We start from the raw sequence: 18,602 nt of genomic DNA on the forward strand, positions 1-18,602 counted from the left end.
GTTTCTTTGTTTTCTTCTTCTAGCGACTCGAACCACTTTTGAAACTCATCATCCTTGCAAACTTTAGGACTTTAATCATCATATTGTAAGCCTATTTCTTGTCCAAAATGAAGTCCATTTTCAACTTCTACAAAAATAACCAAAAATATGCAAGTAAAAGGGACAAATTCTCATTTAAGCTTTGGATTGCACTTAGAACCAATTCTAACCAATATTGACCATTTTTAGGAAGGGCTCAAGGCTGTGCAAACTGCACATACTCAAGTTGTTCAAGTACCAAGTGGTTCAATCATGAGGTCTCACGCAAGAAAGCTTAGAGATTTGTTACAAACACTTGTTTGTGCTATTCAAGATTGCATTGGTGAAGATATGTGAACCATCGAAGGCTTTCAACTTGAAGAGTTTCAATGTGTTACTTTGCTCTAGCTTGTTGTCTTAAATGAAGAGTAGTTTAGTTAGTTATTTTTCTTAATTAGTTGAGTCATTTGAGCAAGGGTTTAAATGTCAATTCTCTTGCTAATTTTAGTCATTTATTTAGAGCTTAAATTCGGCCAAAATTTGTCTTGTTTTAGCCAAATTAATTAGTCATTAGTTTAGTGAATAAGTGAATCCAATTCACATTAGGGTTTCTGATCATATTAGTGAATAAGTGAACCCATTGTATGGAAAATACTTCAGGAAGTTATGCAGGGGCGAACGAGAATTTTTCAGAATTATTGTGAGCTTTATTCACTTTCTCTTGTCCAAGAGAACCTTTCTTGAATACTTGAGAGTTCCTTGAGAGTATTCAATTTGAACTTATCAATCAATTAATTACCCTTGGTTGTGGTGTTCTTCTACAAACAACTTTGGTTCGCTAAGTTATTAAGTTGTGGGTTAAGAATTTTTCTTAGTTCATAGCTTCGTGGCTTAGAAGGGTCAAGAATTTTCGTAACCTAACTTGATTCTTCATCTAGGTCCAGGTCTTTGTGGGATACAAATTCATACCATTGGGCAGGTTCGTATTATCTTGGTAATCAGAGCTAGATTGACAATATCAAGTATATCTTGTTTGTGTCTTCTTAAGTTTTCGCTGTTTCAATTCTATCCATCTTTAATCCTTATAGAATTCTAGGGTTTCTTGTTCTTCGTTGTTGTTTGCGTGATTTATTCGCTGTTCAAACTTCCATTCTTGTTTGCATCGTGTTTCTCATCTTGTTGGAGTCTTGTTGTCTTGTTTCTTGAAGTCGCTTAGAGTAAAAAAAAAAAATACTGATCATTAGCACTATTCATTGATACTGTTCATCGACTATAGCATACTGTTCACCGTTACTGTTCATCAGAAAAAAAAAAATTTTCTGGTCAGTGGTTGTTCTTGTTGAATCCGTGACTGATTTATTGAAGTTAATTCATGGCTGCCTTTGTATTTTAGTGTCAAACGATGGCTGATCAATCTTGTTCTTAAAAGTGCTTGAAGTTCTTTAAATTTCTTAATAAGAATCTTGAATTTCTAGAATTATTTTGGGTACTTTATTGACAAATCTTGAAGTTCTTGGGGAAAATATTAGGGTTTCTTGAATTCTTGAATCAAAAGTGCACAAATCTTGAACTTTGAAAAAACCCTAGTTCATACTTCTTATACCAAGTTGCGGCTGTTGGAAATTCTTGTTCTTGTTGCGGCTGTTAATCTTGTTCCTCAAGCATTGATCCAAATTGAAAAGCAAGGAAAGAAAAGAGCTGTTTGGTGAAAAAAACACAGAGAGAGAGAGAGAGAAGAAAAGAAAGCAAGAATCGGATCACTCTTGGATTGAAACAAGAAAGCAAATCTGATTTGGAAACCAAGTTGACTTGGGATTGTTAACAACCCTAGTCACAACATACTAGCCAATTCGGACTTGCTAGCTGCTTGCACACATGAAAACCCTCAAAATCAGTAGCTTTTCTCTTCCAAAATAAATCCAAGAACCAATTGGATTGAGCTTCTAAAGTTCCAGCCCAAGGGACAATCAAGTAGAGTGAAATTTTCTAGGGTTTAAAATTTCTGCCAAGTTGTTTCTTGTCTAGCTCTATATACTTGTGTTTTTGTGTCTTTTTTCCAGCTTATACTCGAGTCTTGAAGTCAAGAAAGAACCCAAATATGTTTAGGTTTTTACATGGTCCATAGTTTCCTAAATTGAGTCTTGAGTCGAAGTGACAAACTTCGAAAATCTGGTGTAGTATTTCAGCCATAAATCTAGAAATTTTCAGCGTGCCTTTAGTGTCCTTTTGAGTCATTATAGCGGACCATCCCACTCTAAATTTCCAGCATTTTAACCGCACATACTTGCTAATTTCTTGGTGATAGTTTGATTGAATCTCATTGAGAAAATTCTGATTTCTTCAAGAGAGGTAATCAAATAACTTGAGAAGTAATTGGTGAGATCATTAGAGTGTTAAAACACTTGAGTGATACACGAGTACGAGTGCATACGTGTGAGGGTGTGTTGTGAGGAAACTTTCCTTTATTTTATTTATTTTTTTTTGCTAACCTTTTTGTAGATTAAGGATGTCTACCAAAGGGAGTTCACACCACTTTGATCCTACATGTATGATGGAATCCATATTGAGGGAAGTTGAAAGGGAGTTTAACAAGTCAATCGAACTCATGTATAAGGGACTTGATAGAATTGAGAATGAATCACTCAAAAGGAGTGGCTCCATACAATCTACCTCTTTAAAGCTGATTTATACAATAACTGATAAGAACGCTCAATCAACATTGTAGACACCAAATTTTTGTCAAATTTTAATGTTTTCTTGAAATTTTTTCTATTTAATGAGTTATTTATTTTCTTGCAATTTACTGTGCATTTTTCTTATATTTGCATGTTTGTTTTAAAAAAAATAAACAAAAGAAAAAAATTAGTTTTGTATTTAAAAAAAAAAAAAGGAAGTCATCATGAGCCATTATGAGCCTTCATGATGACTCATGATGGCCATCACCTCTTTGACCAAAGCACACGAGAGAAAGGAAGGAAGCAACGGAAAGAAAAAAGAGGCGACGGATCCAAGAGAAAAAATTGCAAAGAAGGGCTCCTAAGATTGCCTTTAAGACCTCTCTCTCGGCCTTTTCTTTCGGGACCCTCGACAGACAAGCAAAAAGGAAGCAAGAAAAAAAAAAGACTCCACCCTTGCTCCAGCATATACCAAGCTCTCGGCTCTCTCCCTAAAAAGATGAGACAGGACACCGAACAAAAAAAAAAAAAAAAAAAAAAACCTCTCCCCTTCGGCTTTCCTTGAGATTTCAACGGACAGAAAAAGCCAGACAAAAGAAATTTTGGGTGCCCGAGGCTCCTGACTCTCCATTTTTCTCCGGCTACCAACACATTCTCTCCTTCATTGAGGTACTTATTTATTTTTTATTTTTTTTTCTTTTTCCAGCTTTCCTTTCCTCAATTAATCAGATTAAATTCATGCTGCCGTTTATTTGTCCCTTGCTTTCGTTTGTTGTTGTTGCTACTGATGTTGTTGAAGTTTTGGGGTAAAGCCATGAATAAACATTAAGAAAAAGATGATTTATGTGAATGCATGTTAGGTGTTTGTAAAAATGCAAAAATGGAAAACGAATTAAAAGCTGAATATTGTGCATGTTTTTCTTGTCAAAATAGATAACCGTTTGCTAGTGTAGGTCTGAAAATGTTGGAATTATCTAAATATTTTGGAGTTTTTGAGCTTTAAAGGCATTGAAGTAGTTTTCTTCATTTAAGGGCTGGTTTTGCTTTAATTTAGCCATTTTATGTTGTTTTCTTGTCAAATTAAAATCATAATTGTATTATAGAAGTTGTAAGAGTGTTGTAGTATAATTTTTATGATTTTTGGTGAAAGATAGGGTGATTTGAAAAATAAAAACCGCGGCTGTTTATTGGCATTTTGGCCACCTTCAGGTCATCTTTTGTAAAAATTAACTCCAGAAATGGAATCTACGCGAAAAATGGAGTGAGGGAGTGTATTTTGACAATTTTTTGCGACCGGAAAATTCGCCGGTGGCCAGCGGCGGCACCGCCGGCAATTGCCATGGCCGCCAGCTGAAGAAGGCCTTCTTCAACTGGCCGAAGAAGAAGAGAAAGAAACGGCTGTGAAGTGGAGAAAGAAGGAAGAAAAGAAAAGAAGGAAAGATAAGAAAGAAAAAGGATGGGTTGGGCTAATTTTTATTTGTTTTGTGGGCTTGTTTCTTATTTTCGGTTGGGCTAGAAGGTCAGACCCATATTTTATTTTGGTTGGATTTGAGTGATAAAAGACGGGCTGGCCTGTGTGTTTTGGCTTGGACTTTTGGCTGGGCTTAGGTAGTATCTGGCCCAAGCGCCTGTTGGGTTAGGAAGACCAGAAATGAATATGCTCTTTCGTCCCTTACTTTTACTTTATTGTATTGTGATCATAAATACTTTAAGTTTCTTTCAATTAGGTCCTTAATTAATTACAAATAGGTCCCTAAACTTTATTTTCCTTTAATTGGACCCCAAATTTTTTTAGTAATTATAATTTAACCCTAAAACTTTATTAATCTTTGCAATTAGGTCCCTGACAGATTTGATTTCTTAAATAGAAGTTGCTTTTCTTCTTAGATTATTAATTATATTCCATTTGAATGATTCAATTGATTGATTTCATATTTATTTTCATTTTTTATGATTTATTTGTTAATTAAATTGGTGTCTTGATGATTCTGTTAATTTTGGAGTTAAATAGGGCAAATCTCATTCCCCATTAGCTACTATGTCAAGGGAGGTATCTTTTTGTGTCATTTTAAATTCTCCTATGTGCTCCTATGTGATTTTATGTGTGTAATTGCATGTTTTTGAATGTTTTATTTTATCTTATTTTATTTTATTTAGTTAGTCATTTTATTTGTTTTTTTAATTTTGTATATTTACTTTAATTTAATTTTTTATTATTTGAGAGGCATTTAAATGCCAAATTGTAATAGTTAGGTTATTATTTTATTCTTCGCCCTTTTAGATTGTAGTTAGAACCCCCGAATGTAATAGTTAGGTCTCTATTTGTCTTTATTTGTTTGTGTGCTTGCATGCTTGTGTGATTACGTGTTTACTCGCTCCTTTAGGATATTTGCATCTAGATATTATGCTCACGTGTTATGTGCTACGTGCTCTTATATGTTTATTTGTTTTAATTTATGTATTATTTATTTTACTATGTATTATTAATGCATGGCGTCACCACACTAGTCCAACGCTAGTTGTGGCTTCTCCCTCCGTATGCTTGCTAGTCCAACGCTAGTAAGGTTCTTTAGAAGTGGGTTAGTCCAACGCTAGACCCTTATATTGTTCATGTATTAGATTCATTTGTGTGATATTCATTACATTTTCATGCATATTTTTATTCTAGAATCTTTTCTCATTTGCATGATATTTTCTATTATATTACCATCTATCCCCTACCCTCTACATGTGTTAATCATATCATTTAGAATTGCATTTCATTTAAGAAATTGTGGAATAAGTTAGTTCATTTGCTTGTTCATATTAGGAGAATTATTCTTTGAACATGGATATGGGTGATTATAACTCTTTAATTTAAATACCCCATTAATCTTTGTATAAGAAAATTATGTCACGAGTTTTCGCCTCCCGTACCCATTATGTTGCATTCCCTATTCTTTGATCACTTATATCTATGTATACAATTTAATTTTCTTTTCTTTTTCATTAAATTTCATCATTCGCATATTCGTGATCCCTTCAAGGAATTATTTTGACCTTCGCAATTAATACGATTGGTATCAATTAAACCCTTGAATGGACATTTTGTCCCTCTCGATATTTTTATTTGCATCCATGTAGGAAACATCCAAATGTGATAAATTTAAGGGTTAGATTAAGAAAATTTTGACTAAACCACGCAACTAGCTTAGACTAGGTTGAAAGGGTGCCTTAGATTTGAGATAATCGAACCTTTGCCTTCCCTTTCTTCAACCGTGACTCCCGAACTCATTTTCTCTGTTTTCAAAGACCTGGAGTTGTCGAAAAGGGTTTTATTTTATTTTATTTAAAAATATTTTTAGGTAACTTGGTACACCAAAACTAAATACCAATTGGCGACTCCTATTTTTTCTTAAAAACCCTTTTTAGACTAAATTTTGGACCCAAACTGTCGCATTCTTTAAAGTCTCATTTTAGGTCCTTTTTCACTTATTTTTAAATAAAATTACATTTTTATAAACACCACCTCTTATTTTCCCATCGCGAAAAATGGGACGCAACAGTTTGGCGACTCCACTGGGGAAGCTAGAGAGTCCAAGCACTTGGTTTAGTTGTCTTTTCTCTTTTTAACCCTTTTATTTATCATATTTGGATGTTTTAGGTTGCATTTTTCTTTTTTTGGGATATTTTGCATATCACACTCGTATTCGTACATCGTTCCTCGTGTATGTGATGAATAATTATTTATTTACTTTTGTTTATTTACTTATTCATTTCGCGCTTTGCATTTGGTGTGGGGAATATTACCTTAGAGCCTTCACGTGCATTTAATGTTAATCCCTCCCCTCAGAGGAGCACTTCATACGTGCATATGTTATTACTTTTAACCCTTTATCTTATTTTCTTTTAGTGGTTGTCACACCACTCCTCCCTATTAGAATTAGAATCGATCCAGTTAAACATGTGACCGTGGCACGACATGCACGTAGCAATGTCTGGAGGATCACTCGAGCCACCGACCAAAGGCCTTGGGATTGATGACCCTTCGCCTCTTGGTCTGAAGGCTTGGGAGCCTGAAGTTTATCGAGTCTAGATGCATTAGTAAGCCAAACCTCATGCATCCATATTAGAAATTACCTAAAATAGAGTCATCCTTACCAAATTAGTAACACTAGACACGAGGGGAGGGATTTCACCCTTATTTCTTTGTTGTTCCATTCTTGTATCATCTATTGTCCCAACGTGTTATGTGTTATATATTGAACTAACCACTTCTTATTTTTTCTTTTTCTGCATACACGAACCTTAGAAATAAGGGTCCTAACATGGTAATCGTTAAGGACAGACCACCTTTTGTAAATAGCACGTTTAAATTTCAATCCATCGCATGTATACATATATGCATGTCATTTTAGGCTTATCCCGACATCTAAATGGGGCACCCTTAGATCATGTTTCAATTATCGTATTGCATATGTATTCGTTTAATAAATTGTCATCATGCATTAACCCTAGAAGAAATGCCATTTAGGAAATCCTATTTTAGGAATGTACCAATCTTGTTTTCCCTGGGTAACTAACTCTCTATGGGATATTCATGTTTAAATTTTTGTAAAACTAAAGAAGTGAGGCCTATAGGTAAGGTATTTAATCAAGGCTACGTGCTTCAGATGGACAAACTTCAATGAACCAGTCAGCTGTTAGCGGTTCCAATGGGAGTTCGAAGATGGCCAGGGCTTCTCTCATTTAGCAAGATCAATCAGGTTGCCTCTCACCTCGGGCCAATTGGAGATTTCAAAGACATTGAATCAATGGGTATTTGGTAGAATCTTTAATTCAACTGTGGGATCCAAACAGTTCAACATTTAGGATAGGAAACAAGGAGCTGACTCTGACAATTGAAGAGGTAGCCGGCCTTCTGAATTTGCCAGTAAAGGGTACAACAGTGATATTTCCGATTGCTTCTGGCAAGATCAAATTCTGTCATTTTACTGGATTAAAAGAGTTTGTAGTACGAGGATCAGATCAAAGCATAGATGTAAAATTTTTGTTTGATAGATTTTCAATAAAAGACGGATTTGATAAGCATTCGAAGGATTTTTCATTTACATCTAAGGCAACATGGGAATGTAAGAGGCCACTGGTGTATGGACTTGTAATGGCAATGATTTATTTGTTTCCTAGAAAAGATAAGAAAATTGGTTTCAAAATCACTAAGCTCCTATCTGACTTATTTTTTGGGATTAAGGATCGACAAGCCTCTATAATACCGACTGTGTTGGCTGATATTCTTGTTGCATGTACTAATTGTCAAAAAAGGTCAAAGTTCTTTTATGGGTCAAATCGAATTTTACATATATGGGCCATGGAACACTTTCGGAGGCAGTTACCTGCTCCTGATGGTTTACCATTGATTGGGTATAATTGGATAGTTACCCATCATAAGAGGGTTGACAAAAGCAATTTGCCCAGAAATGCATCGAAATGGTTAGATTTTCTGAGGATATTGTCAGATCAAAAGATTAGATGGGTACTAGATTGGACCGACTGTTACAAACCCGCTCTGTGTGCCAAGTCAACAGATTTTATACCGCTATTGGGAACTCAAGGCATCATAGCATACACTCCAAAAAGATTTCTCAAACAGTTAGGACGCGTTCAAGGAATACCACTTACACCTGATTTGATCGATTTCATCATCAGTTTTGACAAAGGGATCTGTTCGAATAAAATTCCGATGAAAATGTCAATTGTCGAAGCCTGGGGAACATTGTCCAATGATGAGGAGATCGCTTATACTCCACAACTTAAGCAGATGGCCTTAGTTACTCCTCAATACGAGGAGTGGCTCAGAGAATCTAATGCCGAGCGACCACTGATGGAACAATCCGAGGAAGTCAAGAAATTAATGGCTATCATTGAGGCGAAAGACAGAGAAAATGCGCAATTAAGGCAATCTGTGGAAGTGAATAAATGGCTGGCAGAGAAGAATAAGAGACTGTGTGAAGAAATGCAAGAAAGACATCAAGAGTTGAAAAGAAAGTGTGGTAAGTTGTATGATCAAGCTGAACACATGCAGAATCCCTATTCCAGAGAGTCAAAAGACACTGTGATAAATAGATTGAAAAAGTTTAATGATCTTGCACGAAATCAACTTCGAGAAATGATGTAGATGATGTATGAGATTTTGAAGTTCATCAATGAAACGATCCTTATCTTCTGCAAGGTTATTTTCGAAACACAGGTTTGGTGAACAGGCCTCACTTCAAAGGTGTTGCATCATATTAGACCTACCCTTGGCAGAAAAGGGCTTTCCCATAGGACATGCATCCGAATTATTTAAATATCTACTAATTCATGTTTTTTTTTCTTTTTTTTCTTGAATAAATTACAGCAATTTGACAGAAAATCCACTCCTAAATCAATTTCTTTTCTCCACTATCAGATATTTCTCACAATAGCTACCCGAAGAAGCCCCATCATCACCAGATCTCGAAGTAGAGCCTTGAGACAGCCTGTAAACATGAGTTTAGTACCAGAAACTTCGGAAAGATCTGCTATGGTTACATCACCGGACTTCACAGCATTGGGAGCTCAGTTAAGTGAGGTACTTGGCAAGTTTAATGAGTTAAGTACTGAAATAGCCGCACAAAGGCGTGTAATTGATCAGTTGATCGCAAGCAGTAGTGGTGGTGTCCTGAACGACCAAAAATCTGTCGATAATCATCCATCTGCACAAGACCATCAACCACCCCACACATCCAATGCCCAAACAACTTTCCTTCCTCCCTTCGCTAATCCTCTTGAAAATACCTTTACCCGACTAAACTCAGACCTTTACTATATGCATTTGAATTATATATTGATTAACTCAACCAATAACCAAATCCCTCAAACTCATCCACAAACCAATCTGAACGTTCCCCCTAACCCTCAGGAACCCCACCACCACATTGCAGAACCTTTTGTGTTGGATACTGCATCTCAAGGGAAGGCGGCGATAGAAGAACAACCCGCACCTATTGACAAGGATCTGTTGAGAAAGTTGGATCGATTCGATGATTTTATGAAGAAGAATCAAGGATTGAGCAGACATGGTGGGTTGGACTACTATGAATTGTGTCTTTTCCCAAATATTCAGCTACCATTGAGATTCAAAACTCCCAAATTCAGTAAGTATGATGGAACTGGAATTCCTAAGACGCATCTCAAGATGTTTGCCAACAAGTTGGGTAAGCCCATGGATGATGAAAATCTGCCTATGCGTCTATTTTCGGAAAGTTTAGAGGGAGATGCTCTAGATTAGTATTCAAATTTGAAGTTTGGAGAGGTCAAAATCTGGTTGGATTTGTCAATAGCTTTTGTGAAGCAATATGAGTTTAACTGTGAGTTAGCACCGACACGAATAACACTGGAGGGTACAAAAAGAAAGCCATTGGAAGATCATAAGACCTACGCAAAGCGGTGGAGAAAGTTAGCTGCCAAAGTGGAACCTCCTATTACTGAGGACGAGATTGTTCGTACTTTCATCAAGACTCATGATCCACCCTACTTTGAAGAGATCTTTTGCATGACTGAAAGTTCATTTACTGCTATTATTAACAAGCTGGAGGAATACGATGAGTTTGTCAAAACAAGGAAGATTGTTAATGTATCGGCATTAAAGTTGCAATTGGACGCTCTACAGAATCAAAGTAACATTGGAAAAAAGCCCCAATTCAAGAAGAAAGAAGGAGACACTACTTTTATATGGGATCAATGCCCGTCTTTTAGACCCAAAATCCGAAACCCTCCCACATATTCGGTTCCTTATCCATATTATCCTAACCCTCAACCAGTCTACCAAACTACTACCCAATTTCATCATTCCCGACCAAGTCACTTGAATACTTCACCGTTTCCTCCAACCCCACAACCTATCTTTCAAAATCACTCCCATCCCGTTTACCATTCTAGACCAACCCTGCAAAACAATAACCCCACTCAAAATTCTTTTCAAACCAGTGGAGTTCAAATTCAAAGGCAATTTTGAACATTTACCACCTTGGGCCGACCTATTGATCAATTGTATGAGCAGTTAAAAGCAACTGGAAAAATTGGCACCGTTCCTCCTAAACTTTATCCCAAAGGCATTCCTCCAAGTTATAATGCGCAAGCAATTTGTGCTAATCACTCTGGAAGTCCAGGTCATACCACTGGCAATTATTGGGCTCTAAAACATAAGATCCAGAATATGATTGTTTCTGGAGACATTCTTCTTAGAAGAAAGGGAGAACAAAGACCCAATGTCAGTAAGAATCTTTTACCTGAGCATGGAAGCACTGTAGGAGTTATCATCACTGATGAAAATTTTATCGATCCCACTCAGTACATTGTAGATGAAACTGAGGTGTTTGGTGTAATAGAAACTGACCACACGAGAATGAGAAAATCGCTGTCTGCTGAGAAGTTCATGACTAATGATGATGTTGAGGAAAATTTGAAATCTCTTGTATTTGAAAAAGAGGAACCATTTATAGTGGAAAGAGGAGTTTCTGAGGTTGACAAATCTCTTTTTATTCTGGATCTACCATCTTTTGAATGGGATATATCAGAGCCTGTCATTCTTGAATTTTCGGAACAAATGCCTATCAATAACTTGCAAGAGGTGCCATGGAACTACAAAGAGTCTATTCTATTGGTTGGAGATAAAAAATGCTTAAAGGAAGAGGTATCTACTATTGCCACGTCAGGGAGAATTGTGAAAAACTCCGATATTGATGTTCAGTCCAGGGCCAAGGTTAAATCTCCGACGCCCAAGCCTCGTGTGTCTGAAAATGAAGCTGTAGATTTTCTGAAGATGTTGAAGAGAAGTGAATACAAAATAGTGGAGCAGTTGGATAGGATGCCTAGTCAGATTTCTTTTCTGAATCTTCTCTTGACCTCCGAGCTACACAAAGAAGCATTGCTCAAAATTCTGAACGAAACTCAAATCCCTAAAGATATTCCGGTGGATAAATTATCTAACATTGTGGGGAATATACTTGCTGCTAATCATATTACCTTCTTCGATGATGATCTGACTGTAGAAGGGATCGGGCATAACAGAGTCTTGTATATATCAGTCCGCTGCAATGAAAAGCTGTTGCCGAGGGTTTTAGTGGATAATGGGTCAGCGTTGAATATCTGTTCATGGAACACTCTCACCAAACTTGGATTTCTTGACATTAAACTCCGTCCATCTGTAACTGTAGTTCGAGGATTTGATGGCTCAAGGAGGGAATCTATGGGTGAAGCAGATCTGGTATTGGAGATAGGTCCTGCTCAATTCCAAGTTACTTGCCAAGTCATGGATTTCTCCAGCGTTTACAATATTTTGTTTGGAAGACCTTGGATACTTGTTTCCAATTCAGTGTCATCTTCTTTGCATCAAATGTTGAGGTTTATTGTGAATTATCAGCTCATTACTGTGTTTGCTGAGAATGACTGTACCATGATTGTTGATGCAAAATTCAAAAGTGAAAACAGAAAAAGGACTCCAATTTCATCTCATCACATTGCTGACATCGTCTCTGTGGGATGGGTATCCAGAGATAAGTCGCTAACTAAATCAGACTTACCAGAGGCCAGTATCATGATGGCTAAGGAGATGGTCAGAGGCGGATATGAAATAGGAAAAGGTCTTGGGCGGGAATTGCAAGGAATTTTGGAACCAATAGAGATCCCGATGCAAATTGATACATTTGGACTGAGATTTCATCCAACTGCTAAGGATAGAAAGGAAATGCAAGCTCGAAAACAAGCTGAAAAAAAGGGTAAGCAAATTGTCTTAAATGTCCCACCGCTATATCACACTTTTTCTCGGCCATCAGAAGTGATCATGCCAGAAATAAAAAATCCTGTGGAGGAGATTGAAGTGGACCTATCTCAATTATTTGTCGGGGCAACTTGTGAGGAGGAGCCATCAGAGAATTCAGAATTTTTGCCAATTACCGAAGGAGCCATTCAAAATTGGACTGTTGATTATCTTCCCTCTCGAAGAGAATTTCGGTAAATTTAAGGGGATTGTCTTTTGTCTAGATTCATATCTATATTGGACGGTAGTCTGGATCTTTTGTTAAAATAAATTATTTTTACTTTCTGAAGCTTTATTCTCATTTCAGTTAATATAGCCTGTTTTGTTCAAAAAAAATTGTTGAAACGGAAGTAAAGGTTTAAGTTAGATATGTCTTTAAATGGCAATCGTGTCTGTGTATTTGTCTTTTTGTGAAGTCTCGATGCATTTTAAATTTAATAAAATGGAAGATCTCTCATGAATTTTCTATTTATTTTTTACGTATGTTCTATTTTATTTACAGATGGCCACAAATAAAATCTTTTGACCATTTGGATGTCACCATTTTGGAATTCAATGGCTGCAACCTCGATATCTCTCATGAACTTGAAATTATGCAATCTGAAATTCAAAACGAAAGCGATATCGAGGAAGAATTTGAGTCTATTTCAAGGAATTTAAAACAGTATGAAGAGAAACCCAAACCGAATTTAGAAGAAACAGAAATCATCAATATTGACACTAAGACGGAGGATAAAAAAGTTAAAGTCAGCATTTATTTGAATAAGAAACAGAAGGAAGAAATGATTGAATTCTTAATGTTATTTCAAGATGTGTTTGCATGGTCATACGATGATATGCCAGGGATCTCTACAGATATAGTGGTTCACAGGTTGCCAACTGATCCAAATTTTTTATCTGTAAGCAGAAGCCCCGTAAATTCAAACCAGAAATGAGCCTTAAGATAAAAGAACAAATTGTGAAACAGCTCAATGCCAAGATAATCGTGGTATCTCATTACCCCATCTGGCTCTCGAATCCTGTGCCAGTGCTTAAGAAATCTGGGGAGGTGCGAGTATGTGTTGATTATAGAGATCTGAATAAGGCCAGTCCGAAAGATGATTTTTCTTTGCCAAATATTCATATTCTTTTGGACAAAACTGCTGGACACGAAATTGAATCTTTTGGTGATTGTTTTGCTGAGTATCATCAAATCTTAATGGTAGAAGAAGACAGAGAGAAGACTTCTTTTATCACCCCATAGGGAACATTTTGTTATTGAGTGATGCCTTTCGGGTTGAAAAATGCTGGAGCCACTTATCAGAGGACCATGACTACCCTGTTCCATGACATGATTCACAAAGAGATGGAGGTTTATGTGGATGATATCATAATTAAATCCAAGAAGGTCGAGGACCATTTGGTTGATTTAAAGAAGCTGTTTGAAAGATTGAGAAGATATAATTTGAAGTTGAATCCTGCGAAATGTGCTTTTGGAGCCCCAGCTGGCAAATTATTGGGTTTTATTGTCAGCAAACAGGGTATAGAAATAGATCCTGCGAAAATAAAAGTAATTCGAGATATGCTGCCCATTCCAAAAACTCAAAAAGATGTGAAGAATTTTCTTGAAAAAATCAATTTTTTTAGCCGATTCATTGCACAGTTAACCTCTACCTGTGAGTCTTTGTTAAAATTGTTGAAAAAGAATGCGCCAATGGATTGGAATGAAGATTGTCAGCAAGCTTTTAATAAGATCAAAAATTGCTTGTTAAATCCTCGGTCTTAGTGCCACCTCAGCCAGGAAGACCTCTGATTATGTATTTGTCTGTTCTTGATGAGGCTGTCAGATGCATTCTGGGACAGCATGACGAATCTGGGAGAAAGGAACAAGCATCTACTATCTGAGTAAGAAATTTACAACATATGAGGCTAACTATTCTTTCCTTGAAAAGAGTTGTTGTGCTTTAGTATGGGCAGCTCAGAAGTTGAGACATTATTTGCTCGGTTATACCACTTACTTGATTTCTCATTCTGATTTTCTAAAATACCTGTTGGAAAAGTCTATGCCCAAGGGACGTATGGCTAAGTGGCAAATGATCCTTTCCGAGTTCGACATTATCTTCACAACACAAAAGGCAGTCAAGGGTCAAGCCATAGCAGATCATTTGGCAGAAAATCCAAGAGATGATGATTACCAGTCATTGCATACCTACTTTCCTGATAAAGAAATTCTGTTCATTGAAGCAGTTGAGAACATGAGTGAGCAGTATCTTGGGTGGAGGTTATTTTTCGACGGTGCGTCAAATTCTTTTGGAGCTGGAATTGGAGCAATTTTAGTGTCGCCTGAGAGGAAACACTATCCTGCTACTGCCAAATTACGATTTTCTTGTACCAACAACATGGCCGAGTATGAAACTTATATTTTTGGATTAAAAATGGCATTGGACATGGAGATTAAGGACCTGATAGCATTCAGTGATTCCGATCTACTTGTGCACCAGACGCTTAAACTATGGGTAACTCGGAATTCAAAAATTATGTTGTATCATTATAATTTGCTGAGTTTGGCCAACAAATTTAGGATTTTGGAACTCAGACATATTCCCCGCACTCGTAACGCCTTTGCTGATGCTTTAGCTATTTTGTTTTCGATGATCCAACATCCAGATGAGCTGGTGGTTGAACCCATACAGATTCAACTTCAAGATAGACCAGCGCATTGTCTAGTTACAGAAAGGGTCTCTGATACAGCGCATTGTCTTGGTATAATGACATTAAGGAATTCATAAAAATGAGATCCTACCCTCCTGATGCTGATTCTGTTGCAAAAAGTTTTTACGCAGAATGTCCTCGAGATTCTTCTTAAACGCGGAAGTGTTATACAAGAAAACATCTGATTTGGGCCTTCTGAGATGTATTGATGTAGAGGAAGCTGATTATATGATGAAGGAAGTGCATAGTGGGGTTTACGGGCCATACATGAATAGGCATCTACTGGCTAAGAAAATCATGAGATCAGGGTATTTTTTGGTTTACTATGGAGCATGATTGTACAGATTTTGTCAGAAAGTGTGTCAAGTGTCAAATGCATGGTGATGTCATACGTGCTCCCCCTACAGAATTGCATAGCATGACTGCTCCATGGCCATGTTCGATCTGGGGAATGGATGTGATCGGAACTATTGATCCTCCTGCTTTGAATGGGCATCGATTCATTTTAGTGGCGATTGAATATTTCACCAAATGGATTGAGGCCGCATCCTATAAGCATGTGACTAAGAAAGTGGTGTCGGATTTCTTGAGAAATAATATTATCTGTCGTTTTGGAGTACCAGAGACATTGATCACCGACAATGCCAAGAACATCAATAATGATATGGTGGATGGATTGTGTGAACAACTCAAGATTAGGCATCGAAATTCGGCTATTTACAGGCCTCAGATGAATGGAGCCGTTGAAGCCACAAATAAGAATTTGAAAAAGATCATCCGCAAGATGACTGAAACACACAGGGATTAGCATGAGAAACTACCTTTTACACTGATGGCATACAGAACTGCGATCAGGACTTCTACTGGTGCAACTCCTTACTCTCTTATGTATGGAATGGAAACAGTATTGCCTGCAGAAGTTGAAATCCCTTCCTTACGCATTCTGATGGAAGCTCAGATAGAAGAAACTGAATGGGTCAGAGAACGTCAGGAGCAGTTGTCTTTAATTGATGAAAAGATGTTGAATGCTGTCTGTCATGAACAGTGTTATCAGCAACGAATGGCTCGGGCTTACAACCAAAAAAGTCAAGCCCCGTTTGTTTGAAGTTGGAGATAAGGTCTTGAAACGGATTCTTCCAATGCAAGATGAGGCTAAAGGGAAATTTGCTCCCAATTGACAAGGACCATTCATTGTTAAGAAAGTGCTATCCGGAGGAGTGTTTATCCTTATGAAAATTGACGGTCAAGTTTTTCTCCAATCAATCAATGCAGATAAGTGCAAAAAGTTTTTCATTTGATTATAAAAAATTTTCTTTAAAAATACAGCAAGAAACGGATTTAAGGCATACTTCCTCTTATTTTTTTTCATTTCGATATTCTATCCCTAATTTTTTTTTCTTCTTCCTTTTGACTTTTCATAACCACCTTCCTTTTTTTTCGCTTGGCAGTCCCTTAAGATCACTAACCCCATACTGGGGCAATTTTGTATCTTAAAAAAAATAAAAAAAAAGATAAAAAAAAAAGAGAAGAAAAAGAAAAAAAATAGAAAAAGAAAAAAAATAGAGGAAAAAAAATAGAGAAATTCGGTGAGAATTAAATTGGGGCAAATTTTATCTCTTTCTCACCCTAGATCGGAGCAAGTTTTGAAAGAATGCTATCTTAAATGATTGCAAACCCATCATATGATCCACTGTCAAGCCTTTCAAGCCTTAACCTTTCCTTTATTACTCTATCCGATCCTAATCACAAGAGCCAAAATTGCCGACTTTCATTTTTTGAAGTATTTTGGAAAGAAATTTTTCTTAATCAACTAGCAAATGATGTAAATACAAACTTTTATAAAACATGTCAGAGAAGATTGTCTCACTGATGCTACTCATTATCAGAGTATGACTGAATTGATACAGTTTGGGTTAAAATTGTCTTGTCTATGTCTCTAGGTGAAAATCTGAAATGGTACCTTCTAAAAAAAAAGAAAATAGAAAAAAAAAGAGAGAAAAATAAAAAATAGAAAAAAATAAAAAACAAAGAAAGAAAAAAAAAGAAGAAAAACAAAAACAAAAACAAACAAAAAAAAGAGAAAAGAGGTGAGGATAACCTTAGTGAAAACCCGAAAGGGCGTTGAGGTAGGATTTTAAAATACAAGAGGATCAACAACAAAGAAGAAGATGCTGAGATCTGAAAGCTGGTGACTATGTTGATTTGGGTCTCTTTCATACTGTTGTTCTTTTGCCGATAATGAATTCCAAAATGGATGACATCGAAGGGGTCAAATGGAGCATTTTTCCTCATCAAAGGCCGTCCTCTAAATATGAATCCAACTTTTGATCCTTGGACCAATATTCAAAAAATTCAACAATTTTGTTTTATTGTTCTATTTACTATTTTATTTATTTATTCTGTATCATTATTTATTTCATATTAGCATTATTGCATGATGAATAATATTTTTTTTTTGTTTATGTTTCTCATTTATTGGGTCTCATTCAAAAGACAATCCCCTATAATTTATCCCAAAGGAGTCATGAAATTGAAAGTCCTATGATAATAAAGTATGGTCAATTGACATTGTGCAGTTGCAAAGATTCTGAAAGGGTTGTCGACTGAACGTAAGGGAGCGATTTGTCGATATTGAAACTCATGTTTACACGGCTCTCAAGGCAAAGGGATCACATGGTGGTGGCAGTGTTTCTGTCACGGTTGTTTCTTTTCCTTTTTCTTTTTTGCAGAAAAATTATGTGACACAATACTAGGTTAGTTGAGCATGATTTACACTGGGGCAAACGGTAGAAGGATTGAGCTCCAAGTTTCGTTGTACATTTCCGAAGAAAAAAAAGCAAATCATTATTCTCTTTCTTTTAAAGTTCGAAAAATCAAAAGAGTTGTAAGTCCAACAGGTAAGTTTTCTTGATTTATTACCTTTTGAGCAACATGCATTCTGATCTTGTAGTTCGATAGCATAGAACTTGTGTTTTTCATTTCTTTCGTTTTTATATTCGTTGGACTTGGATTTTATCCCACCAACCTCAGCAGGCTCGGGTTTCATCCCACTGACTGTTTTTATTTTCGTTGGGTTTGGATTTTATCCCATCAACCTCGACAGGTTTGGGTTTTATCCCACTGACCGTTTTTATTTTCGTTGGGTTTGGGTTGTATCCCACCAACATCGGCAGGCTCGGGTTTTATCCCACTGATCGCTTTTATTCCGTTGGGCTTGGGTTTTATCCCACCAATCTCGGCAGGCTCAGGTTTTATCCCACTGACCATTTTTATTCCGTTGGGTTTGGGTTTTATCCTACTAACATCGGCAAACTTGAGTTTTATCCCACTGATCGCTTTATTTCGTTGGATTTGGGTTGTATCCCACCAATTTCGGCAGGTTCGGGTTTTATCCCACTGAC

The 18,602-nt window shown here is 36.6% G+C and overlaps 2 protein-coding genes and 1 long non-coding RNA gene across 3 annotated transcripts; all 3 read left to right on the top strand.

Annotated features, from left to right (window-relative positions):
• Nucleotides 1–2,994: 2,994 nt before the first annotated feature.
• Nucleotides 2,995–7,761, top strand: LOC140015018 (uncharacterized). The gene is made up of 2 exons (XR_011821779.1): nucleotides 2,995–3,362; nucleotides 7,346–7,761. It is a non-coding gene; the product is annotated as an uncharacterized lncRNA (long non-coding RNA).
• Nucleotides 7,762–9,198: 1,437 nt separating this feature from the next.
• On the top strand, nucleotides 9,199–13,753 carry LOC140015102 (uncharacterized). Its single transcript, XM_072066986.1, has 5 exons — nucleotides 9,199–9,907; nucleotides 10,034–10,326; nucleotides 10,753–12,704; nucleotides 13,013–13,409; nucleotides 13,478–13,753. The coding sequence occupies exons 1-5, from the start codon at nucleotides 9,199–9,201 to the stop codon at nucleotides 13,751–13,753; spliced, it is 3,627 nt and encodes a 1,208-aa protein (XP_071923087.1).
• Nucleotides 13,754–14,567: 814 nt separating this feature from the next.
• LOC140015103 (uncharacterized) lies at nucleotides 14,568–16,009 on the top strand. The gene is made up of 2 exons (XM_072066987.1): nucleotides 14,568–15,252; nucleotides 15,546–16,009. The coding sequence occupies exons 1-2, from the start codon at nucleotides 14,568–14,570 to the stop codon at nucleotides 16,007–16,009; spliced, it is 1,149 nt and encodes a 382-aa protein (XP_071923088.1).
• Nucleotides 16,010–18,602: the final 2,593 nt, after the last annotated feature.

The sequence above is a fragment of the Coffea arabica genome, chromosome 10e (assembly GCF_036785885.1).
Source record: "Coffea arabica cultivar ET-39 chromosome 10e, Coffea Arabica ET-39 HiFi, whole genome shotgun sequence".
Classification (NCBI taxonomy): Eukaryota; Viridiplantae; Streptophyta; class Magnoliopsida; order Gentianales; family Rubiaceae; genus Coffea; species Coffea arabica.

What these genes read in the sequence shown, in the direction of transcription:
- LOC140015102 (XM_072066986.1), top strand. Translation starts at nt 9,199, where the DNA reads ATGAGTTTAGTACCAGAAACTTCGGAAAGATCTGCTATGGTTACATCA. An exon ending in GATGTTTGCCAACAAGTTGG is followed by an intron (nt 9,908 to 10,033) that starts GTAAGCCCATGG and finishes ATTTGTCAATAG; the next exon opens with CTTTTGTGAAGCAATATGAG. An exon ending in CTGATCCAAATTTTTTATCT is followed by an intron (nt 13,410 to 13,477) that starts GTAAGCAGAAGC and finishes ATTGTGAAACAG; the next exon opens with CTCAATGCCAAGATAATCGT.
- LOC140015103 (XM_072066987.1), top strand. Translation starts at nt 14,568, where the DNA reads ATGGCTAAGTGGCAAATGATCCTTTCCGAGTTCGACATTATCTTCACA. An exon ending in TGATACAGCGCATTGTCTTG is followed by an intron (nt 15,253 to 15,545) that starts GTATAATGACAT and finishes ATGATTGTACAG; the next exon opens with ATTTTGTCAGAAAGTGTGTC.